At 38.4% G+C, this 24,866-nt stretch overlaps 1 protein-coding gene across 3 annotated transcripts in view; it reads right to left on the bottom strand.

Moving 5' to 3' along the window:
* PLD1 (phospholipase D1) overlaps positions 1 to 24,866 on the bottom strand; it is a 199,411-nt gene that overhangs the window by 83,612 nt on the left and 90,933 nt on the right. For all 3 annotated transcript variants that reach the window (XM_059687037.1, XM_059687038.1, XM_059687036.1), the window contains 8 exons: positions 20,686 to 20,831; positions 20,354 to 20,459; positions 19,030 to 19,095; positions 11,992 to 12,050; positions 10,969 to 11,061; positions 3,549 to 3,701; positions 2,016 to 2,165; positions 998 to 1,081 (listed from right to left, as the gene is read on the bottom strand). In XM_059687037.1, coding sequence (XP_059543020.1) covers positions 998 to 1,081; positions 2,016 to 2,165; positions 3,549 to 3,701; positions 10,969 to 11,061; positions 11,992 to 12,050; positions 19,030 to 19,095; positions 20,354 to 20,459; positions 20,686 to 20,831 — 857 coding nt within the window. The remainder of the gene's footprint in view (positions 1 to 997; positions 1,082 to 2,015; positions 2,166 to 3,548; positions 3,702 to 10,968; positions 11,062 to 11,991; positions 12,051 to 19,029; positions 19,096 to 20,353; positions 20,460 to 20,685; positions 20,832 to 24,866) is intronic.

Raw genomic sequence — 24,866 nt, forward strand, 5'->3', positions numbered from 1 at the left:
CAACACCCCACAACTAAGAATTATCTTGCCCCAAATGTCAGTAGTGCCCAGGTTGGGAAAGCATGCCCTAGAATGATAGAGTTTCATATCACTGAGGCAAAGCATAGAAAAAGATGAGTGCACATTCCTAACTACTCTCCTCTTTGCCCCCAAGTCTAGAATTAAGAGGAAATAAGTTATGATGATATTTGCACAGTTCCTACATAAGGTAGCATTTGGAAGGAAACAGGATAGGGAAAACTAGGGGCATCTTAAGCAACTAAGATATTAGAAGAAAAACACGTTTTAAATGTTTTTATTTCCATTACTGTCAATGTTGACATCTGCAGTCATTCTTAACTGTCCAGGCAGGTAGATAATTGAAGCTAAAGTCACACTACAAAGCCTACACCAACTTCAGGGGTAAAATTTCCCAGTAGCTAAATGAGTTTTAGATATGAGACTTCTAGTGGCTTTAAAAAGCATCATAACTCTCATGGATATTTTTAAGGGGGGGTCAGACAATTGAAACCTGACATATCTCCAAAAAAGCTGACCAGGCTAGTCATTAACAAGGACATTTAAATAGTAATGGGCAAATGGAACTATTCCAATTTCAAAGGGACAATTCTGAAGAATTATATTCACTGGATCTAGTGACAGACATATCAAAATGAGGAAAAACTACCCAAGGATGATTATTTTCCACTACCTCTACAACTATGTTTGCATTGCAACATAATCTTTACTAAAGTGAATACTGAGTGTCTGCTTCCAAATAGAAAGACAAGTACAATATTGTTCAAGCTAAATATTTTAAGAATATATTTGGGTGCCAAGTGTTTTGAAAAGACCTTTCACTGGAGGCTATTAGAGTTAATTGGTAGAGACTTCGGCCAGACCATCTGTGGGTACTGCTGGTTTTCATAATGTGTGACTCTGGGACAGCACAACAAACACTGTTGTACATTCCTAAACATAGAGACTCCAAACACCATCCCCAGGGACAAATACTAACCACCAATCTGTGATAAAAATCTCTTCTTTTGCCTCTTCCATCGCATTTGCAATATCTTCAAAATATCCTTTGGCATTAACATACCTGAAAGACAAGGTTTTTTTTTGTTTTGTTTTTGTTTTTTTCATTTGTGTGTGTGTGTGGGGGGGGGAGGGGGCGGGGGTTGTTTTACAAAAAATAAGAAAAGAGGAGAAGACACATATCTTATGGCAAAGCCAAAGATGGAAGATATTGCCAAGAGTCCCTACACAACCACTAGTTAATTTTCTGTAAATGAAAAACAAAGTCTGAGAATGCTACATAGGAAGTACAGTAAACCGATAGAGGTAAGCAACAATTGATTAGTATCATTATCATATAGGGTCAAATGAACTCTCCTATTCTCTTGAACTCACACACAGTTGTTCTTTGGAGACTGAAAACAGAATTGTTTTAAATCCATGGATAGAAAAACATGCTAAGAATGATTTTAATTAAAAGAAATAGCCAGGCCTGGCCAGTGAGGCTCAGGAATTGAGTGTTGACTTATGAACAAGGAGGTCATGATTCAATTCCCAGTCAGGGGACATGCCTGGGTTGTGGGCTCGATCCCCAGTGTGGGGTGTGCAGGAGGCAGCAAACCAATGATTCTCTCTCATCATTGATGTTTCTATCGTTCTCCCCCTCTCCCTTCCTCTCTGAAATCAATAAAATATATTTTAAAGAAATATCCAGCAAGTAAATTCTTTTTCTTAAATCATGGCTAACGACTTAAATAAATCTTCCATTTGCATCATTAAGAAAATTTATAAAGTTAGTTTTTAAAATCAAACTTCAAAATCTAAAACTGGCTATTTTAAAGCTCATTATAAAATATCTTTAAAACAAAAATTGGAAAACTAATTGATGCTCAGGTAGTCCTATAAAGAAAAGCCTTTGTTAGGTATAATGCATTACATCTTTTCACAGCTTTGAAAACTGACTTTAGGGAAATTGATTCTATGACTACCCTGACAGTCTTAGACCAAAAAGATCTTACCATTTAGCTAAAATGTTCTCTTGAAGAGTAGCATATGACCCAAATCGGTGATCTTTGAGGAAGTTACTGCCATATTTCTGGATGAATTCTTCTATAGCTCCTGCCCACAACCGGGCATGTCTATAGCTGTTGCATTTTAAAATAAGTGTCCTTCAAAGAAAAGCAAAATGTGGAAAAGGATGGTCACTCTATGTTCTGTCTTTTTAAACAATTTTAAGACTGAACCATGCCCCGTTTTGTTTCCATACTACAGACATAAGTTGAAAATTTTAAGTAAACAGCATCTTACTTAAATTATTAAAAAGCAGACTTGTAAACATTTTTGGCAAGATTGTAAAATATAGTCAGTGTAGCAAAAACAAATTTTCAGGCTACTTATTCACTCATGCAACCATGTATAAGGTACTTCCTATAGTCCTGGAGGCGTGCTAGACTGTAAGGAGGATAATGAAAGAGGTATAAGGCGAGGACCTGTGTCTCCGTGTTACTTAGTTGCTGGCTCCTGTAGAGGTCATTTCCCTTTGTAGTGCCTAATGTCCATTTCCTCAGCTTCTGGAAACGTCTTGATTGTACTTTAGGAGAGTAATTCCTTCCCTACTCTGAGTTCACCAAAGCCAAGCAAAAGGGCATATTCCAGACCCCTGATCCCACAGACTGGTGCAGAGATCTATCTGTTACTGGGACCAGTGGGAATTGTGGCCTGATGTCTATGACCCTCCCCAAAACAGAAACTGTACAGGAAGAAGGTTTCATGGCACCACCTTGGCATTTGCAGTAACCAATCCTGAACCTTCCATTGTCAAAAGAGATAAGGAACTTGCAAATCTTTTACACACACTCACACACATGCAAATGTATGTTAGTAAAAGTATATCTGTGTCTCTACGCCAGTCAATCTGAGTAAAGACAGAAATGTATGTATATCCATATAGATGAGGCTGAACTTTATGGAAACAAGTGTATATATAGAGAAAGACACGCATATATTATATAACTACAATGCTCCAGGAAAAAACATACATAGCAATACACACATACTCACTAATAAAATCTATGATAAATGTACATTTGAGTATCCTTTCAAGGTATGTTTCTTAAAAATCTGTGTGTCAACAGAATTTTCCTAAATCAAATCATTGTGTTTTGTTAAAGGATGTCAATTCATAAAGTAAAATTTTATTTTTTTAAAAAGATGTGAACTATCTATCATTCTATCATTCCTTAATTTATCTGTTTGGCAAAATGGTATTATTGAGTAGTCAATTTCATTAAAATAGGCATATGTCAACACAAGATAGTTTATTCTAACTGTTGACATAGGGTCTTCTTACATATTGATTTAAGGAAAAAGTAGTTTCATTACTTTTAATTGAGGATAAGTTCTAAATGAAAATTATCAAACTTTTAAATTATTTTACTTTCTTTGTTTAAGGTTGGGAGAAAGACTTTGTTTTTAAGATATTTTGGTAAAAATGTATTTTTTTTTTTTTACCAACAAACATTTACTCTTTTAAAAATAGTTGAAATTTCTACCTTGAAAGGTTATCAATTCGGAGTCCATATTTCGTGTCTGTCTCCTTCTTTCCCACCTTAATTCTGAATTCTTTATCCACCAGCAGGACGAACGCTATGGCTCCATTGTCTGGCTTCATGTACAGTAAAAAGGAGTCTTTCACTATCAACCACCTGGGAGGAGATAATACGCATTTTAAAAGTTGTACTGAATTACTGAGACAAAAAGAACAAAGTATATGACAAGTCTGAAGTAAATACACTCACAGGCAGTAGACAATTTTATGTTTACACTGGGGATTCAGTTTTTACGAACCACAATGAGAAGGATTAAATATGGCAGAGTAAGTGGATGCTGCACAGACATGCTCCCAGGAACTAACTGGTATTACAACTAAAATACAGGAAAACTTCTTGAATAATCAATGGAAAGTTCGCAGGAGAGAACCCTGATACCCGAGGACCATAAGTGGAGACTGCATACAGACTGATTTATTTTGTATGTTGTTAAATAATAATAATAATAATTAAATTAAATTTAAAAAAAGGAAAAAAAATAAAAACCACAATGAAACAACAAAAAACACAATCCAAAACCTTTCTATTATGTTTTTCTAAGAAGTGATGGCACCAAGCAATTCAAAATAATTCACTAGCTTTTTAAACACTAAGGTTGAAGAGGCCTGGAACAACACCCCTGCCAAGTGCTTGCAGGAGATACAGCGGGAGCCCCAGCTGTTGGGAGGATGGAATGTGTTGGTGTTTGCTAAAACACACTATCATAGAAGAGGCAAATAAGTTTCTCAGTAAGTATAATTCCCCTTTTAAGAAATCTAGTAAGCACCCAATACTCTGCATATTCTGTTGCTCATTTCAAACTATTTGCGATTTTTAGGGGCCATTATTAAATGATGTTCAATGGGACATGATCTCTCAAAAGCATATTTCCATTCAATTCAATATGTGTTTAAGAGCTTCATAATAGAAAAGTACAATGACAAAGAAGGAGTTAGGGTAGAGGTAGAAATAGCACAAAGATAAATCATACATCTTCTCAAAGGATCTTCCTAGGCCCGTGGGGCACAAGCAACCATAATTCTAGGCTGAATGGGACAGGTATCAGAAGGGAAAAGCAAACAGTGACAGGTGGGAGGAGGGAGTCCTTAGTCACGACTAAGAGCACAGGAGTGGCATTCTCCCAAAGAGGCGGAGTCTGTGCGAGGCCAGGAAGGACCTGTCACAGAGAGCCCAAAGTTGGTAGTCACGGTGTCCATCCCACAGGGAGGGAAGAGCTGCAGGGCCCTGAGCTCTGGAGATGCTGCATGTGCTGGGAGACAGTTTGGTGAGGCCAGGGTCTCAGAGAGAGTCGGAAAGGAAAATGGGCAAAAGCCGCACCGAGGAGGGTCTGGGGGCCATGCTAAGAGGTTGGTTTTCTCTCAGGGAACCAGTGCTCTCTAAACGTGCCTGATCATCAGACTCTCTTCAGATTTTTGTTAAAAATAATAGAGTCCAAGGCCCCACCAAAGATTCATTAAGAAGACCTAACAATTTGTATTTAAAACAAACATCAAGCCGAAACCGGTTTGGCTCAGTGGATAGAGCGTCGGCCTGCGGACTGAAGGGTCCCGGGTTCGATTCCGGTCAAGGGCATGTACATGGGTTGCGGGCACATCCCCAGTAGGAGGTGTGCAGGAGGCAGCTGGTTGATGTTTCTCTCTCATCGATGTTTCTGACTCTCTATCCCTCTCTCTTCCTCTCTGTAAAAAATCAATAAAATATATTTTTTAAAAAAATCAAGGTGTTTATTATATAAGGGAATCCTCCTGTCCTGCCAAGGCCATAGGACAATAATCATTGGCACTATGTTAAAAAAAAAAAAAAGGTATGAAGGAGAAAGAGGGATGTGGTGTGGCAGTGAGGAAGCTACTGTAATAACACAGAACAGCTCTTCTTACACTTTACTGTGGATATGCAGCACCTGGGGATCCTCTCAAAATGCAGATTTGGATTCAGGAGGTCTGGGGCGGGGCCTGAGGTTTTGTATGTCTAACGAGCTCAGAGGGGTTGCCTATGTTAGGGCCACTCTGCTTAGTAAGGATGCAGATGATACGCATGGCACTGAGAGTGGAAAGAGCAAGACACAGAGAACGGGATGGACATCAAATAAAAACAAATGACAACTTTGTCCTGCTGCATGTAGCACCATATATTCACATTTACCTGCAATTGTGGAGTGACCAAATGATTCAACATATAATTGAATAAAGTAACACCAGTTATATTGTATCACATATTAGGCAAAGTGAAGCGCATGATGGGTTAAGTAAGGCCAGAACACCTGCACATAAATTAAGTAATATTATAAATGTCATGTGGAAACTCAGAATTTGAAAGAAATTTACAATAAATCTATACTGAAATTGCTAACCACATTATGTTTTAGTGGCTTTATAATGTGGGATTCTATGTATACAAATATACATTGATTTCCACACAGTTCATTTCATTCATTTGTTTTTTTTAATATGTTGGCTGCTTCCCTCTCCATAAAACTGAGTAGGATGGACTGTGGATAATTTACAGTAAAGGACATACATGTGATATTGTTTTCTAAAAAAAAGGGGGAAAAATCAAGGTCACAGAAAGCAAACACCTAACCACAGTGCTAGTATAATTATGGTGATGGCACACCAGGGTTTCCTGGTTTTTCTTATCAAATGAATAAGTTAAAGAAATAAAGGAGTCTTGCACCCAAAAAGCTAAATCCCAAAGAAAGTTTCTCATTTGAGACCTGAACACAAGGCAACTGAACAATATAATAGATAATAATCTCAATAATTTTCAGCAAATGCAGAAATTATGCATTTTTATAAGATTTCTCACTGCTCAATATGAATGCCAAGGTCATGATATCAAATGGTAACTCAGTGATTCTGATGGCCATGGCTGAGCAAGTCCAGACATATGGCTGCCGACTGATAAAGCTCAGTTAAGGCTAAAAGAGAGGAGATGGATTGTATATCTGGTAAAGTTCCTTCTTTATCTGCTGAACTTTCTCGTAGCTTGACTTTGAAGCAAGCTAGAGAACAGACATGTGGCGCAGGCTGAGACCTCGCTTACTATGTTGCTGACAGGCGTTGACAACCACAGCTGGCAGGCTTTCCGACCTGAGAAGAAAGTCAAACATACCAGACTTGTGATACTGGAATAGCATGACAGCCAGTCCGGCCAGCGCTCCACACCAGAAACAACAGTGTGGGACGACAGTGGAATGACGCCATATCCAGGTGAACCAGCTCCCATGACAGAACAAATCTCAGAAATGCTCCTGAGAGCACAGGCTCGTGGCTTGACCACCAGGGCCAAGGGCTAGAAAACATGTCCTCGGGAACAGGCCACCAGGTACCACTGTGCAGTGCCCTGCACAAGGATGCCCGCTGAAGGAGGGTACTGGCATCGGCTGCATCCTCCTGCAGCAGGGGGCACTTTTCTCTAATTTGCATATAGGTTCTGAATAGGCTACAAGCAGCCTTGTTGGGCAACAGAAATGTGACAGGAGGGCACTGCTCAGCTCTACGAGGTGCCATTCATGTGGTATCTATGTCAATGGTGACTCCCTTCAAGATGTGGCTGCCTAGAAATATGGAATTGTTTAGTAGTGACAGCTGGGTTTTTGAAAGCTGAACATAAAAGATAATGGTTTCTGTTTTGACAATGATAAGTTGTTTCTTTGTTGTTGTTTTTTAAAAAATAGTTTTATTGATTGCAGAGAGGAAGAGAGAGTTAGAAACATCAATGATGAGAGAGAATCATTGATCAGCTGCCTCCTGCATGCCCTCTACTGGCACTGAAAGTGGGGATCAAGCCCAAAACCTGGGCATGTGCCCTTCACTGGAATCGAACCCAGGACCCTTCAGTCCACAAGCCAATGCTGTATCCACTGAGCCAAACCAGCTAGGGTCATTGTTCTTTTTAACAGTCATTATCTTTCAGGGTAAACTGACTCCTGGCCTTTATTTGGAGCTTTTCTTAATTACACCATTCATTAAAACTCTTCTGGTGTCTTCCCCCTCTCTCTTTTGTTCTTTTGTTAATAGATTTATTTATATTTCTTAACGAGAGGATTTGTAACACAAAAGTAATCCATCAACCAGCCTTTTGGGAGTCAGCACCGGCTGTGCAGGGATTAAGCACCTGCCTTCAAGTCAGCCTCCCTGAGCTCCAGTTCCGGCTCTGCCAACTGCCTGATTGTGTGAACTTGGCCAACTGAGCCTAAGTCTATAAAAGGAGGGTAACAGCAATGCCCTGCTCCTGTGTCTGTGCAGATTAACTGAGATGATTCACATACATTGTTTAGCACAGTTCCCAGCACCAGTAAATCTGAACTTTTATGAATATTCTTGGTCTAAACCAGGTGAGATGATGGTCTGGTTCCAACAAGATGCCTCCTGCCTGTGCTGCCACTGCTGTGGCATTAAAATGCAGGTGGGCGGACATGAGCAGCCATCACCTTTTCAGCTTCATTTCCCACTGTTCTCTCCCACCACCTGTGTCTGGCTGTTCCTCAGCCTGACAATCTTGTTCTACTTCGGGCTCCTGCATTCACTATTCCTCTGCTTCGAAGTTGTTTCTTCCAGATCCTCCCATGGGGACCTCTTTTGTCAGTCAACCCTCTGCTTAGATGTTCTTCCACAGGTAGGCCTTCCCTGGCTATTCCATCTAAAAGAGCTTTATGTAGGTTCCAGAGTTTATTTGAAAGAAAATATTTTATAGTGTGTTATTTCCTTTTTTATTGTAGTAAAACTGTTCTTTTTATAACACTAAATTTCTTTAATCTGAGCTTTCCATCTTTTCCTTCTAACTTTTTTGATCCTTTCAAAACCCCCCAAAATTAAAGCCCAATTTAATATTTTTTTGTTTGCACTGTATCTTAATGTTTAAAGACAGATCCCAGTTTTAAGTTTATATATATATATATATATATATATATATATATATATATATATATTGTTAACACAAACACAGCTCAATTTCATATTTATATATGAGCTCATATATCTTTTTCAAGGTTAAAAATAGCATATATTTCTTGTTTTCTTTTTTCAAAATCCCAGTAAGTTATTGTTGCAACATTTTCAAGGTTGCTTCATGATATAGTATGCATCAGTACTTCATTCTTTTTTATTAAAAGTTTAAAAATGTTTTTCAGATATAATTCACATATCAAAGAACTCACCCTTTAAAGGTATACAATTCAGTGGTTTTTAATGTATTCCCAAAGTTTGCAACCACCAGAGCCATCTAATTCCAGATATTTTCATCAACCCAGAAAGAAACCCCATACCCATTAGTACACTTCATTCCTTTTTATAGCTGAATAATAATCTACTGTATTATAATACCACCTTTTATTTAAGCATTCATCAATTGATAGACATTTGGGTTGTTTTCACTTTTTGGCTCTTCTGGATAATGCTGCTATGAATAGTCATGTACAGTTTTGATATAAACATATTTTTCAATTGTCTTGGGTGAACACATAGGAGTAGAAATGCTGGGGCATATGGCAACTCTAATTAATATTTTGAGGAACTGTTTCCCAAAGTGGCTGAACCATTTTACATTTCCACCAGCGATGTCTGAGGGTTCTGATTTTTCTGCATCTTTGTTAACGCTTGATATTGGCCATATTTTTAAGTGAATTTATTGGGGTAACATTGGTTAATAAAATTATATAGGTTTCAGGTGTACAAATCTATAATACATCATCTGTATATTATAATGTGTGTTTACCACCCAAAGTCAGATCTTCTTCCACCACCATTTACCCACCATTTACCCTCTTCTACCTCCCTCTATACTCCTTTCCCTCTGGTAATCACCACACTATTATCTGTGTCTATGAATTTTGGGGTTTTTTGTTTTCTTTTTTGCTTAATCCCTTTACCTTTCTTATCCAGCCCCCCCCCCAAGCCCTTACCCCTCTAACAACTGTCAATTTGTTCTCTGTACCCATGAATCTGTTTCTATTTAGTTTGTTTATTTTGTTCATTAGATTCCACATATAAGTGAAATCAGATGGTATTTGTCTTTCTCTGACTGGCTTGTTTCATTTAGCATAATACTCCCCAGATCCATCAATGCTGTTGCAAAAGGTAAGATTTCCTTCTATTTTTAGAGCTGTGTAGTATTCTATTGAGTAAATGTACCACAGCTTTTTTAACCACTCATCTACTGGTGGCACTTGGTCTATTTCCAGAGCTTGGCAATTGTAAATAATGCTGCAATGAACATGGTGGTTCTTTCGAATTAGTGTGGTGAGTTCCTTTGGATATATTCCCAGAAATGGAATGTCTGGGTCAAACAGCAGTTCCATTTTTAATTTTTTTGAGGTAACTCCATAGTGTTTTCCACAGTGACTGTACAAATCTGCATTCCCACCAAGAGTGCATGGGGGTTCCCTTTTCTCTGCATGCTCACCAACACTTGTTGTTTGTTAATTTATTGATGGTAAACATTCTGACAGGTCTGAAGTGATATCTCATGGTTTTAATTTGCATTTCTATCATGATTCGTGATGTTGAGCATCTTTTCATATGTCTAGTGGCCATCTGTGGGTCCTCTTTGGAGTAGTGTCTGTCTATTCAGGTTCTTTGCCCATTTTTTAAATTGGGTTGTTTGTTTTTTTAGTGTTCAGTTTTATAAGTTCGTTACAAATTTTGGATATTAACTCCTTATCAGATGTATCATTGGAGAATATGTCCTCTCATTCAGTGGTTTTTCTTTTCATTTTGTTAATGGTTTCCTTTGCTGTGCAAACACTTTTCAGTTTGATGTAGTACCATTTGTTTATTTTTTCTTTTGTTTATTATTATTTCTTTTGTTTATTTTTTCTTGCCTGAGGAGACATATCAGAAAAAATATTGCTACAAGAAATGTCCAAGATTTTACTGCCTATATTTTCTTTTAGGATTTGTATGGTTTTGAGTCTTATATTTAAGCCTTTAACTCATTTTGAGTTTATTCTTGTGTATGGTGTAAGAAGGTGATGGTGATCTAGTTTTATTTTTTTGTACATATCTGTACAATTTTCCCATCACCATTTATTGAATGTATAGTCTATCTCTACCCCATTGTATGTTTTTGCCTCCTTTGTAGAATATTAATTGACCAGAAAGGTGTGGATTTATTTCTGGGCTCTTTATTCTGTTCCATTGATCTATACATATGATTATATGCCAGTACCATGCTGTTTTGATTATTATGGCCTTATAGTATAGTTTGATATTAGGAAATAATGAAACTTGGAACTTAAAATTTTCTCTGTTATGACTTTCAAAGGATTTATAACTGATTTACAATTTAATTTAAAACGAGTATGTAAAAATTCTCCAAATATCCAGTTTATTAAAAAAATATACACAAAACTCCTAAGTCCTACCTTCTTGACCACCGGTAACAGACTCTTCCCTGACCACAGCAATTCAAGCCAGGTATCCTGTGTCCTCCGGATCTTTTCATTATCATGCCTTCTCTGAAAGAGACATCAAGGTAACCCATCACCTTCAAATTTCCAACTCACTCTTAGCTGAGACAACCTTGCAACTTGGGACTAAATAAACGGTTTCATTCTCACGACTTTCCTGCCTGTTCTCTCCTACTTCAAACAGCTCAGTACCCTATTTGCTAGGATGAGTCCTAGCAGCTCATCCTTAAAGCACTCCACTAACAATGATTTTTACTTAAAAAAGTTCAGCTCTTTATCATACCAAGCTCTCATATTGTGAAGGAAAAGAATAATTAAGTAAATGTCAATCTTGTTACATAACATACCTCTTACACAGTATTATTTTTAGTCATGAAAATGAGTGATAAGCAGCTAACTTTTATAAGCGATTAGAAGAAGGGATCTTATATATTTGATTTTTTTAAAAATTGAGATATTCACACATAACATTATATTGAGACATTATTGACATATAACATTATATTAGTTTTAGGTATACAGTACAGTAATTTGATATTTGTATATAATGTGAAGTGACTGATCACCACAATAAGTCTAGCTAGCATTCATTGTTTCACAGTTACAATTTTTTTCTTATGATGATAACTTTTAAGATCTACTGTCTTAGAGATTTTCCAATATATAATATAGTATGTTTGATTTTAATACATCCTCCCACATCATATTTGTTACCTGTATTAAACAGTCCAACGGTGGGGTTATAGAAAATCGGTGCTATAAGCACATAAGAAAGAAGGTAGAGCAATTGCTACCTTTGTTTAATGTAGCAAGATATTCCGTTTTGCCTAAATAAATACCCTCAGTTGCTCTGCCTCTGATAGGGAGAAGCTACCAGTAAAACCAGATGAGTTCCATCATCCTGGCATGCCGATAAATCAAATGTTAATATTCATCAATATTCATACTTCTCTTTAAAGATCCAACACAGGAACTTACATGCCCTTTGGTCCCAAATCATGAATGAAAGACAGCTGGCTTATATCAAGGAATTCTGTCTGAAAAGAGCCAAAAATCCATACTTTAAAAAATCAGAAGAAAAGGAAAATTTATGCATTTAAAAAAAAAAACACGTTAGGTACTTCGATGTGCAAACACATCTGGGTTACTGTACAGACTACACAGATCAATAACAATGGTATTTCCCTGAAAGAGTCCTGATAAGAAGTAGATGCATAATTAAAACAGAAGCAAGAAAGTGATGTGTGCTCTATTATGTAGAAATAAAAAGCTCACATAGATCCTGGAGAAAGAATGTCCTTCCAAATTCTTTTGTGTTTGTTTTTGTTGTTGGGGGAGGGAGATTGTGTGGAACAGTATACATACAAATGACAAAGGAGTTCTGTGAGGGGAGTGATGCTGGTACCAGATTTGGAAGATGGACTAGACCTGGCATGTGGAAGTGGGAGACGAAGGGGATACAGGAGAGGAAGAGTGTAAAAAGGTCATTGGATGCTGAGCTAGAGATAGTCAGATAAAGGAAAGTAACTGAAAATTAAATGGCAAAGTTGGTTGAGGGGATGTTGAGGAGGTCTTTGAACATCAGGAATACCAAAATATTCTAATAGAAATGTAACAAAATTAAATAATTAATAAAAACTTAATTAAAAATTTAAGTAATTATATTATAAAATAATCAATTTTAGTGAGTATAATGGGAGAGAATTTTTAATCCACCTTCACTAAACAAATCATGAGACAATTAAGAACTATAAATAGTATAACATCAATGGCTAACATTTACTGAGTATTTAATATCATTGACCCTGTGCTAAGAATTTTTCACACATTATCTCAAACCTCCCTGAAATAGGTACTATTTGTCCTATTGAACAGAAGAGGAAATTGAGGTTTAGAACAAGAACAGGCAAACTTTCTCTGCAAAGAGTCAGACAGTATATATTTTAGGCTTCATGAACCATATAGTTAAACTACTGTAGCATGAAAGCAGCCATAGATAATACATAAATGAATAAGCATAACTGTATTCTATTAAAACGTTCTTTATGCATACTAAACTATGAATTTAATATAATTTTATGTCATGAAATATTATTCTTTTTTACTTTTTTCAATTTTTAAAAATGTAAAAATGATTCCTATCTCACAAACCATATGAAAACCAGCAATGGACTGGATGTGGTCCATGGGCCACAATTTATCATCCTTTGATTTAGAGAAGTTAAAGAAACTGTTCAAGATCACAAAATTAGCAAGAGGTGTTCAGAGTCAGGTCAGACCAGTCAGTATCCTTACAACTAAGCTGCCAAGCCAAAATGTCATTCAACATTTGTTTTACTCAAATTGAGCAACTTTATTCTAACTAGGTGAGTACTAGATGAAAATGTGGAGGCACAGAGGGGAAAACCAATGAATATTATGTAATTCTTAGCACGTGCAGTAGTTTTACCTTGTATACTCCTTGAAACAACTAGAGTTTAACATTATTTTGCTCCCAATTTACAGAATTGGCCACAGTAAGCCCAGATCTGCCAATAGTCTTTGATCATGTCAATCACAGCCTTACTAGAAAAATCAAAGACAAAAAGTACATGCTCCCGGCATCAGGAAGCAGAGAGGAGACCAGACATGGAAAACACTCCACATCCACAAAGTTCTGTGGGAAGAACCATAACAGTTACATGTGAAAGTCTTTAGAGAGTTATAGAGACAGGGTGACTGCTTCCTGGCTGATATGACATCGTGGAGAAAATAATATTCAATCAGAGCTTGTAAATGGAATTAATAACATGAAACATAACAGTTTTCCTTTAAACTTTGTACATGTGATTGGAACTACCTAATATTAACCTTGTAAGTATTTTAACAGTCAAGGTCTTTACATTTCATTTCTTGTATTAAACATGGTGATTCAGTACCATGCATTTTAAATCTGATTTGTGGAAATGCTTACTAACTGGAAAATGTAGTAACACATATTAGAAGTGACACTGCAGCTCTGAGCCACAGAATCCAGAAGTTTTAAAACCTTAAGCCACAGATCTACTTATCTCTAGGGAGCAGAGAGAAAGTGTCATTCCCAGTTTACTCGGGAAGAAACTACCACAGAGGAGTGATTAATTTATGTGAAGTCATAGAACAGTTGAATGGAAGAATAGGAAATGAAAGCAAATATCAAGAAAACCTCTTATGGTATCTAAAACCTGGATATTTCCTTATTCATATAGCTCTTCTCATCAAATAGTTGTCAAAACATATTTTTTTAAAATAATTCAGAAATCATAACTTTACAATATCACAACAAAATTGCCAAGTGTAAAGAATTTCATCTAAATTTAAAAGTATACATTAGCAATGCAATACAAGTTGTGCATTATTGTACAATTTTAAATCATCCTAATGGCTTAGTAAAATTTGACTAAAGAGTGATTTCGAGGAAGACCTAGCCATATTGTAGAGAAAAGGGAAAATATCTGGCAATAAATATTCTAATACAGATTTATCAGATTGAAAGTAAATGTGACAAGATCAATTTAGAAGCACACCTCAATAATACAATCTGAAACTTAACAAAGATTGTGTTGTCCAAACTTCTCAGGGTATCTTCAGTGATAAGACTACCATTCTCCATTTGGGCAGGTGATTCTCAGGAGTAAGAATTTAATCATTGCCTGCTGAGTGTGGCTCAATGGTTGAGTGTTGACCTATGAACCAGGAGGTCAAGGTTCGATTGCCAGTTGGGGCATATGCTCAGGTTTCAGGCTCATCCCCAGTGTGGGGTTTGCAGGAGGCAGCCAATCAATGATTCTCTGTCATCATTGATGTTTCTAGTTCTCTCTCCCTCTCCATTCTCTGAAATCAATAAAAATATTTTTAAAAAAGAATTTAATCATTAATTTAGCCTGACAATATTTCATAAGGCTTATTGATCTCTTTTTTTTTTTTTTTTTTTTAATATATTTTATTGATTTTTTACAGAGAGGAAGGGAGAGAGATAGAGAGTTAGAAACATCGATGAGAGAGAAACATCGATCAGCTGCCTCCTGCACATCTCCCACTGGGGATATGCTCGCAACCCAGGTACATGCCCTTGACCGGAATCGAACCTGGGACCCTTCAGTCCGCAGGCCAACGCTCTATCCACTGAGCCAAACCGGTTTCGGCCTTATTGATCTCTTGAATAATGTACTAATCAATATATTTTTTTCCTCTAAGTAACTTGAAAAAAGTATGTTAGGGAAACAGAGGAGCAAAGAGTTCCCATGCCAAAGGACAAGAAACAAACCCCCAGGGTAACAACAAACCCCGGGAATGACTTAGCAATCACACACACACTGCTTGTCTACCTCGTCTTTATATTAGAAGAGAAGGGGGATGCTCAGAGGCCCCCCTTTATTCCTGTGGCAACAAAATTCAAGAGAGTGGCCAAGTGGGACATTCTCCGAGGTAATGAAGACAAAAGCGTGGGGTTGGACAGTGCCTTTGTAGTAAGGGTGGGAAGTGAGCTCAACCACTCCTGAAAAGGGTACCTTCCAGGTAAAATAACAGCTCTGGAAAGAAGAGAGGACAGCTAACCTGTGGCGGGAACAGAGAGGCTCCACCAAGCCTCCAGCCTCTCCCAACTCTAAGACTCATTCTTGAGAATGACATTTCCATTAATTTGCAAATATTGCTGTTTAAATCAATACAGCTTTTCTCTGTTGGAATGGAAACACCACGGTGTAACTTTATCAATTTTACCCACTCTTCTCCTCAAGCTAAATGTATTCATCTTAAAAAGAAAGGGAGAGGTGAGCTCAGTGTTATAATGATCTGTGAGATGTTTATTCTCAGATTCCTTACCTCCAAAGTGGTGATTTTAAGCTAATCACCACGTTGGAGATAAGGAATCTAAGTTACAGGAGTCTGATGATTAAATTGAAGTTAGTAATAACACTTTATCAGCTGACTTCCCTTCTCTTGGAAATTATTCACTTTGTTCCATTTCTAGATTCTAACCGTCAGTTAGGAAAAAGTATTGTTTCCAATGACTTCTCCTTTAAATTCCCTGGAAAATAAGCATTTTCGAGTTGTTAATAAAAATTCTCAGTTAGTGGGTTTGGTAATGCAGCCAACACCAATACAATTCAGGACACAAAAGGAATCCTGTTTGAAATTGTATAAATTATACTTAAAACAATTTTAAAAAATTTTTAAATTTTTTAAAAAATTGGACTTTATTTGGGTTGTTTGTCTTCCCTTTGTTAAGTTGTATGAGTTCCCTATAAATGTTGGAGATTAAACCCTTATCAGGAGATCATTGGCAAACATGGATGTAGTCCCATTTATTTATTTTCTCTTTAGTTTCCAATGCCCTAGGAGCTGTATCGGTGAAGATACTGCTTTGGCATATATCTGAAATTTTGTTGCCTGTGGATTCCTCTAATATTTTTATGGTTTCCTGTCTTACGTTTAAGTCCTTTATCCATTTTGAGTTTATTTTTGTGTATGGTTTAAGTTGGTGGTCTAGTTTCATTATTATTTTTTTTTTTGCATGTGTCTGACCAAATTTCCCAGCACCATTTATTGAAGAGACTGTCTTGACTCCATTGTATGTTCTTGCCTCCTTTGTCAAATATTAATTGAGCATAGTGGTTTGGGTCAATATCTGGGTTCTCTATTCTATTCCATTGGTCTATATGTTTGTTCTTGTGCCGGTACCAGGCAGTTTTGAGAACAGTGGCTTTGTAATACATCATGATATCTGGTATTGCGATCCCTCCAGAAGAAATAAGGAAGGCCAAGAGACATATGAAAACATGCACAAGGTCACTAATCATCTGAGAGATGCAAATCAAAATGACAATGAGGTACCATCTCACACCTGTCAGAATGGCTATCACCAACAAATCAACAAATGACAAGTGCTGGCGAGGATGTGGAGGAAAAGGAACCCTCCTGCACTGCTGGTGGGAATGCAGATTGCTGCAGCCACTGTGGAGAACAGTATGGAGTTTCCTCAAAAAACTAAAAATGTAACTTCCATTTGACCCAGTAATCCCACTTCTAGGAATATATACCAAGAAACTAGAAATACCAATCAGAAAGGATATATGCACCCCTATGTTCATAGCAGCACAATTTACAATAACTAAGATTTGGAATCAGCCTAAGTGCCCATCAACAGATGAATGGATCAAAAAACTGTGGTACATCTACACAATAGAATACTATGCTGCTGTAAAAAGGAAGGAACTCCTACCATTTGCAACAGCATGAATGGAGCTGGAGAACATTATGCTAAGTGAAATAAGACAGTCAGAGAAAGATAAATATCACATGACCTCGCTCATTTGTAGATTATAATGAACAACATAAACTGATGAACAAAAACAGATCTGGAGACAGAGAAGCATCGATCAAATGCTCAAACCTCAGAGGGAAGGTAGGTGAGGGTGGGGGGAAGGGGGAGAGATCAACCAAAGGACTTGTATGCATGCATATAAGCATAAGCAATGGACACAGACAACAGGGGGTGAGGGTGAGGGCAGGGTTGGTGGGGTGGGGAGTCAACGGGGAGGCGGGGTAAGAACACATTTATAATACCTTAATCAATAAAGGGGGAAAAAAGAAAAACAAAGAAATTGTATATGTTATTGTTTTTTTCTAAATACATGTATGCCTTGAGAAGAGGTGAAATATCCGCATTTTACAAATGAGTAGAGAAAACAGAATGAATTACCAATCACCTCTGAGAGAACCATCTGATATTAAATCCACTAAAACACTAGGACACTTTGCTTTTCAGAACCTCAAGGAGGAAAAGAGGAATTAAAACTCCTGGAGGAAAAGGAAGCTATCTAAATATTAACTCATCCAGTATGACCATACAGAAGTAGTAAGTGCCCTGGCCAGTTTGCTCACTAGTGAGAGTGTTGGCTCTTGGACCAAAGGATCTCAGTTCATTCAATTCCCGGTCAAGGCACCTACTCTCAAGTTCTGCACAGACACCACATACAGTGGGGCCTTGACTTACGAGTTTAATTCGTTTCGTGACGGAGTTCGTAACTCAAATTACTCGTATGTCAAATCATAAAGTGAACGAGTGAGACACGTGATGCTGGGCTGATGTTGTGGCGTTCACTGTGACGTTCGCTGCGCCAACTAGCGGTGGGGTATCTGAAGCTGGCTCGTAACCCGAATTTTACCTCGCAACTCAAAGCAAAAAATCAGCTGAGAGACGGCTCGTATCTCGAAAAACTCGTTAGTCGGGACACTCGTAAGTCAAGGCCCCACTGTACATTCATCCAACCCCACAGCAATACAGTTCATACAAACACAGACACAAAGTCTAATAATCCGGTGCATTATCAGTTGCCTGGACCTTCAGGTAAGTGAAAGCTAACCCTTTAAAAACACAGCACCTTCAAGGGCCTCTAAGCTAGCAGAGCTCAATGTTTTCTGATATCCTCTGTAAGCCCACTCTCTTACCCTGTGTGCCTCCCAGCTGCTTGCAAGTCCTACCACCTCTCATTTCCCAATAGTTTCTTTTCTCCCTAGCTTTTCCCAGGCTTCTCACTTTCACATGAAAAGACAGGCCTTTTATAAGCATCACAGGCTGATCAGATGGCATTCACAGCATGCTCCGTAAAATCTCTGGGCATTCAGGTCTGCTCAACTGTTTTCATCACTTCCTACTTAAAGTTTTCTCTTAAGGGTTAGAAATGCTTTGGGACTTTATTCTGGAAGCCTGAGGAGAAAAGTAGGCTGATTTCTAGATAATCTAGCCTGTAGCAGCATTTCAAGTTCATTCATTTAAATCCACTGTTATAGACATATCAGTTATATTTTGTATCTTAAAATAGTATCACCATAACCTAGATACTTTCTGTCAAATCAATTTTGTGTTCATTTATTTTAACACAAAGAATAATCCAAAAGTGGATACATATACCTGTATTAATAAAATGACCCAAAATTTAGTTGACAATTTATGATTTTATACGTTCAAAATTTAAATCACTAAATAGTACTTACTGTTGCATGATAGTTTCTATACATGGGCATTTTTAGTAGCTTTGTCAAGTAATCTTCCAGTTGTTTCTGTAGATAAGAAATAACATCATCACACTGACAGAAAAATTTAAACAGCGACAGTAATGTGATCATTGGTCCATCCCACCTTCTGTAAGTTATTCAATGATTTATTAATGTTACCACTAGACAAGGAATCCTGAATAGTATTAAGAAGTTATTTCCATAGTTCTGTTGAACCATTATTTAAATCTCTTCTTCTTAAATTTTTTTACATACTTAAGTCTAAGCTGCTGACAAGGCCCCAGCAGTATATTATTTTAATTTTCCATAATTACTAGTACAGGACTTGCCCATAATAGGTGGTTTTAAAGCATTTGCTGATCTTATAAAAAAAACACTTGAATTTCCTCAATTCTAACACTGAATTTACTGGAATATGTACTGCAATTTTTAAATAGATTTTCAAGGGGAAACAAAGGAGGGAGTTAAATAAAAAGAGACTTTCTTGTAAGTTGTACTCTGACTACAAATATGTTCAGGTGAGAGGGTTGTCAATTGTACTGGCTACGATGCATGCTGAAGTATCAACTGTTAAAGCCATAGTTTATCGTTTTCAACTGCACTTGCATATGTACACATGGTAACCCAAAACCATAGAATTTTATTTGTCTAGGTATCTTCGAAGATATGTATTCCAGGTCCCTAACAAGATTTTAAACAAGATGACAACTACAAAGGGTAAATCAAACATCCCTTTCAGACTGTAAGAGTTTCAGATGGCAAAACAGAACTAACATTTATTTGTGAATTTTCTAGTAAAAACTTAATTTATCCTATGCAGGACCACATCACTGAAGCAGAGCAGGCCTAAGGTTTCTGTCCTATTGATGTACATGTGCAATTCTATCCTCCTCAACTCATATATATATATATTCCCTACATATATTTAGGTCAAACTACTGAAATTCTGAAGCCAATGCATGCAAATGTATGGTTTAAAAAGAGAAGATCTCAAAACTCTCAATAATGAGCTGAATCTTGACTGACAATGAGCCCATAGAGGTCCCTGCAGGGAAGACAGCTTCTTCACAATATCACTCCTACAAAAGGAGACACTTCTCCTGGAAAAATGTGACCTCCCAGGATCAGAACAGCTTGGGGGAAAGAGGGTTGCCTAACTCATCCCAGGGGAGAATCACCAGCCTGGGTGGTGGGTCAGGGGCTGAGAGAAATTGCAACCAGACCCTCCTCACCCCTCAGTAGATCCAGGCTGCTACAACGCTGCAAAATTATGTGCTGAACTAAAGAACAGTGAAGGACTTACCCTCCTCCCAAGGAACTGTTCTTCTTTCATGGTGTTTTCAGAGGAACGGGGCAAGCTTGGCATCTCTCGAGGCTCTTCTTTGACATTCTGTCTTCTAAATGTGTGTCTGAAACACACACACACAAACACAATGCACACATTTATTAGATTATTCTTTGAGCCACGGCTCTCTAATATCTTTCATGAGATGGCTTATTGTTAGAAGACAGCAGGTTCCATTTAATAGAACATATCTGCCAACAATGGACAGTTAACTCATAATATGAATAAAACACTATTTCCACTCAACTTGGACATTTGGGTAACGTTATAATTAATTCCGAAACAATTACCTTCTGGTGGGAATGGGGATTCGGATAAAGGCTTTGTACTTGAGCAGCTCTCTGTGAAATTCTTCAAAATGCTTGAATTTCCTTTTAACTTGCCATTTAAATTCTCCATGTGTTAATTCAATAGTGTAAAGATTGATACTCCGTGCCTACAGAGATACATAAAAAGGATTGGTATTTTAGATAACAACAAAAATTCCAAAATCTTTCAATGAACAATAGCTAATTAATAAGTAACATGGAAGTACCCTTAAATCCAACCTACTTATTTTGTGTAAGTACTTAAGTAAAATGTTTTCAAAAACAACTAATTACAGAATAATATTCTCTTAAATGTTCATCTTATAATATTCATAAGACAAACTCAGAATCTCACTAAAGACAAACTCCCACAAATCCTATTGCTCCAAACTCACAAATACACACACAGAGAGACACACACACAGACACGCACACACACCTGAAACAAGAAACCAAGTCAAGGAGACAGTGAGTGAAGGCCCTACTTAGCCATCAGGGATTGTCTAAAAGTATGAGCAGTGAGCAGACAGTTGGAGGGGTGAGAGGGAAGCTGGAAGACGGCATCCAGGAGCACTACCTTAGCCCACCTTTTGCCCTTCACAAATGGCATTATACCTTCTTCTGAAATACATTCCAAGGTCCCTCCTTGTCTACATCTCCCGTCCCTGAAGCCCCACCGGTAACCAGGAAGGTATAGGTGCATTAGAGGGAAAGAAGCACAAGATCTTCCTACACTCAAAATATTTCCCCCAGCAACTTAACCAAAATAAATCTTCATTTAAAAATTCAAAATTATGTCTTATGAAATGCAAATATATCTTGGTGACTAGTGAATTATTTCAATCAGAAGCTAACAGCCCTGGGGGATAAGGATTTTGATATAGTAGAAGGTGTCATGAGATGGAGGGACATTTATAAATAAAGCACAGGAGATCTTGAAGGAAGATCCATAGTGTTTGGGGTGGGAGAATGAGGTGGAGAGGATGAGGTGGGAGGAGGGGAATAGGTACTCTGGACCACATAGAGGTCACTGGGCCCTGCCAGGAGACTTGGGCATCATAAATGTTGGGGATGGGAGAGAGTAGATGTCTCCTACTCTGCTAGTTTATCCAGGCTCTGGTGCCAGCAATCCCATGAGTGATTCCTGGCCTGTGGCCATTCGTTACTGGTATTTGGCATATATTTCAAATTTCCAAAGCACGACCACTCTGTATTGATGTAGTATATAATACATGAGCATGAGAATCTATGTAACTTGTGCTCTTAAATCTGAAATCCAACCACATCACTGATAAATATTCAAATGTAGCACTTGCTTTGCATCTAGTTAGGATCTATGATGGTTACTACAACTAGAAGTTAAAGGAACCAAGTTCTAGGTCTAATACTACATACTGCCTTTCACCTTGCATCATCCTGCATCGAGCTTCACACACACAAAAAAAGGATGCAGGAACACTCAGAATGGCCAGAAACTTCACATTCAAGTGAAAAATGCTCAATTTAAGATAAGCCAAATAAATAAGAGAAATTATGCAATTTAAGCAAGCTGCCACATTTCTTAGGATTCTACTTCCCAGTCTGAGAAAACTGAATACTTAACCAAACATCGCAAATGCCAAGTTTTATCCATCACCCATAAACCCTATGTGTCTTGTACACTAAATTTCTTAGCAGTTGTGAGGCAGTAGGTGCAATGGAAACAGCCTGCCACATCCTTTTTGAAAATTTTAAAGGACTGAAATCCTTTGGTGCAGCCTACCAGCTGTGAAGCCTCAACCATGTGTGGGACAACATCCCAGCAGAATTACTGGGATTCTTTGGAATTGGGATAATTTGAGGAGTCTTAATAAAGGAACTGCCTGCCAGTGAAGATGTTACAGGGATAAGAAACCATGAAGACAGGACAGTCACCTGGGACTTGTGAAGGTATCCCTGGTCCTGAAGGTACAAGTGGCAGGACAACTGGCAGGACCAGGAGCTGGAACGGAAGGAGAGAGCCGTGGAAAGAGGGATGTTTTGGCGGGGAGATGGGGGCTTTTGGTCAAGGGATACAGCCATCCTGGGTGACCTCAATCTCCTATCTGGGCTCCCCAAGAAGACACAAGCAGAAAGAAGGGTGGGGCAGGTGGGTGGAGGAACTAGAGGAGCAGGTGGAAGATTGCCAGCCTGGAAGGGCAGGTGATAACATGTTTTCTCGGGTTGTCACAGAGTGAAAAGAGAAGTGCTTAGCTATGAGCTGGCACAGAGGATGTATTGAGTCGTCAGAAAAGGGATCATTTTATTTACCTGGAATCACATTCAATCTGCAAGAATTTAGTTCATATTTCTTAGTCAATGAAACACTAAGTAGTATATGGATCATCCTTAGCTTTCTCATACAGACTAAGGTAAAGAGGTGGAGGAATTAAGAAGTACAAATTGGATGTTATAGGGTAGTCATGAGAACGTACAGTACAGCAACGGGAATACAGGCAATATTCTAATAACTATGCATGGCCTCAGATGGGTACAAGACTTATTGTGGTTGATCACTTAGTAAAATATATAGTGTAATCACTGAGATGTACACCAGAACTAATATAATATTGTATGTCAACTATAATCGAAAAATAAAAGAAATAAAACAAAACAGAACTCAGCCAAACTCACTTGACTAACAGAAGAATATATGCAAAGAGAGAAGTCTGTGGTTTGGTGGTTTCAATATTTGTATAATACGATATATAATATACTTGTATAATATGATGTGTATTATTATTAAATTTTCATAACAAGCCTAGAAGATAGGCACTATTATACCCATTATTCCAGCGGTTCTCAACCTGTGGGGAATGACCCTTTTGGCGGTCAAACGACCCTTTCACAGGGGTCGCCTAAGACCAACCTGCATAGCAGATATTTACATTATGATTCATAACAGTAGCAACATTACAGTTATGAAGTAGCAACGAAAATGATTTTATGGTTGGGGGTCACAACATGAGGAACTGTATTTAAAGGGCCAGAAGGTTGAGAACCACTGCCTTATTCAGATGAGGACTCTGAGAAACTGAGAGGTTAAGTAACTTATGAGAGGTCACAAAGCCAAGGAATCCAACCCTGCAGTCTGGCTCTGAGGCCGCAGTTAACCCCCACATTACTGCCTCTCAGTTTAAAAGCTGATAGGCAAATAAGGAGCCAAATGTCATCTTGGAGACATTTCTGGGTGGTGTTGCTCAGGGGTGTACCAGGGAGATATGGACCCAACTCATAGGAAGAGCCTAGAGAAAGCATGTCAAACTTGCAGCCAGCGGGCCACATGCCTCATTTAAATGGCTGTGAGTTTGACATGCTTGGCCTAGCTGTGGTTGGCAAACTGTGGCTCGCGAGCCACATGCGGCTCTTTGGCCCCTTGAGTGTGGCTCTTCCAAAGCCTTAGGAGACGCTAATTAAGTTAATAACAATGTACCTACCTATATAGTTTAAGTTTAAAAAATTTGGCTCTCAAAAGAAATTTCAATCGTACTGTTGATATTTGGCTCTGTTGACTAATGAGTTTGCCGACCACTGGCCTAGAGGAAAGGCTGCACACCGAGGTGGGTGGAAACTAGGAGTTGGAACATGCACAGGCAGGCGGGGACAGAGCAGCAGGCAAAGCCAGCAGGACCCAGGAGGCACGCGTCACCCTCCCAAAGACAAAGAGGAAGGGAAGGCAAAGCCTGCCGGGCAGGCAGGTCACTCTGCACCTCCCCTGAGGCAGGAGACAATAGGAGACAGTGGTGGCCTTACTCTGCAGTGGCCAGAGCTCACTCTGAGGAACAACAGCCTCCACCTTGCAGCAACCTTCCCTGTCTGTAAAACTTGGCCACTCAAAATCCAGGCAGAAACAGAGCAAGTGCAGCTACCCTAACAGCTTCCCCTAGTCCCCTCCATTTCAAAGGTTATGACGTTGTTTTACTCCCAAGGCCTTCCCAGCGCTCCAAGGGAAACCTGTGCATGGGGCCCGAAGGACAGGTGCCGGGAACAAGCCAGAGAGGCAGGGTCTGCCAGCAGGATGCTCTCAGCCGTACTTTTGGGTAATGGCACTAGCCACTGCAGGATCCTGTTTTGGGTTTTTTTGTTGTTGTTTTTCTTTCGAGAGCTGGGTAGCATCATTCTATTCTTACTTAACAAGCACTAGG

The sequence above is a fragment of the Myotis daubentonii genome, chromosome 3 (genome assembly GCF_963259705.1).
Source record: "Myotis daubentonii chromosome 3, mMyoDau2.1, whole genome shotgun sequence".
NCBI classification, from domain to species: Eukaryota; Metazoa; Chordata; class Mammalia; order Chiroptera; family Vespertilionidae; genus Myotis; species Myotis daubentonii.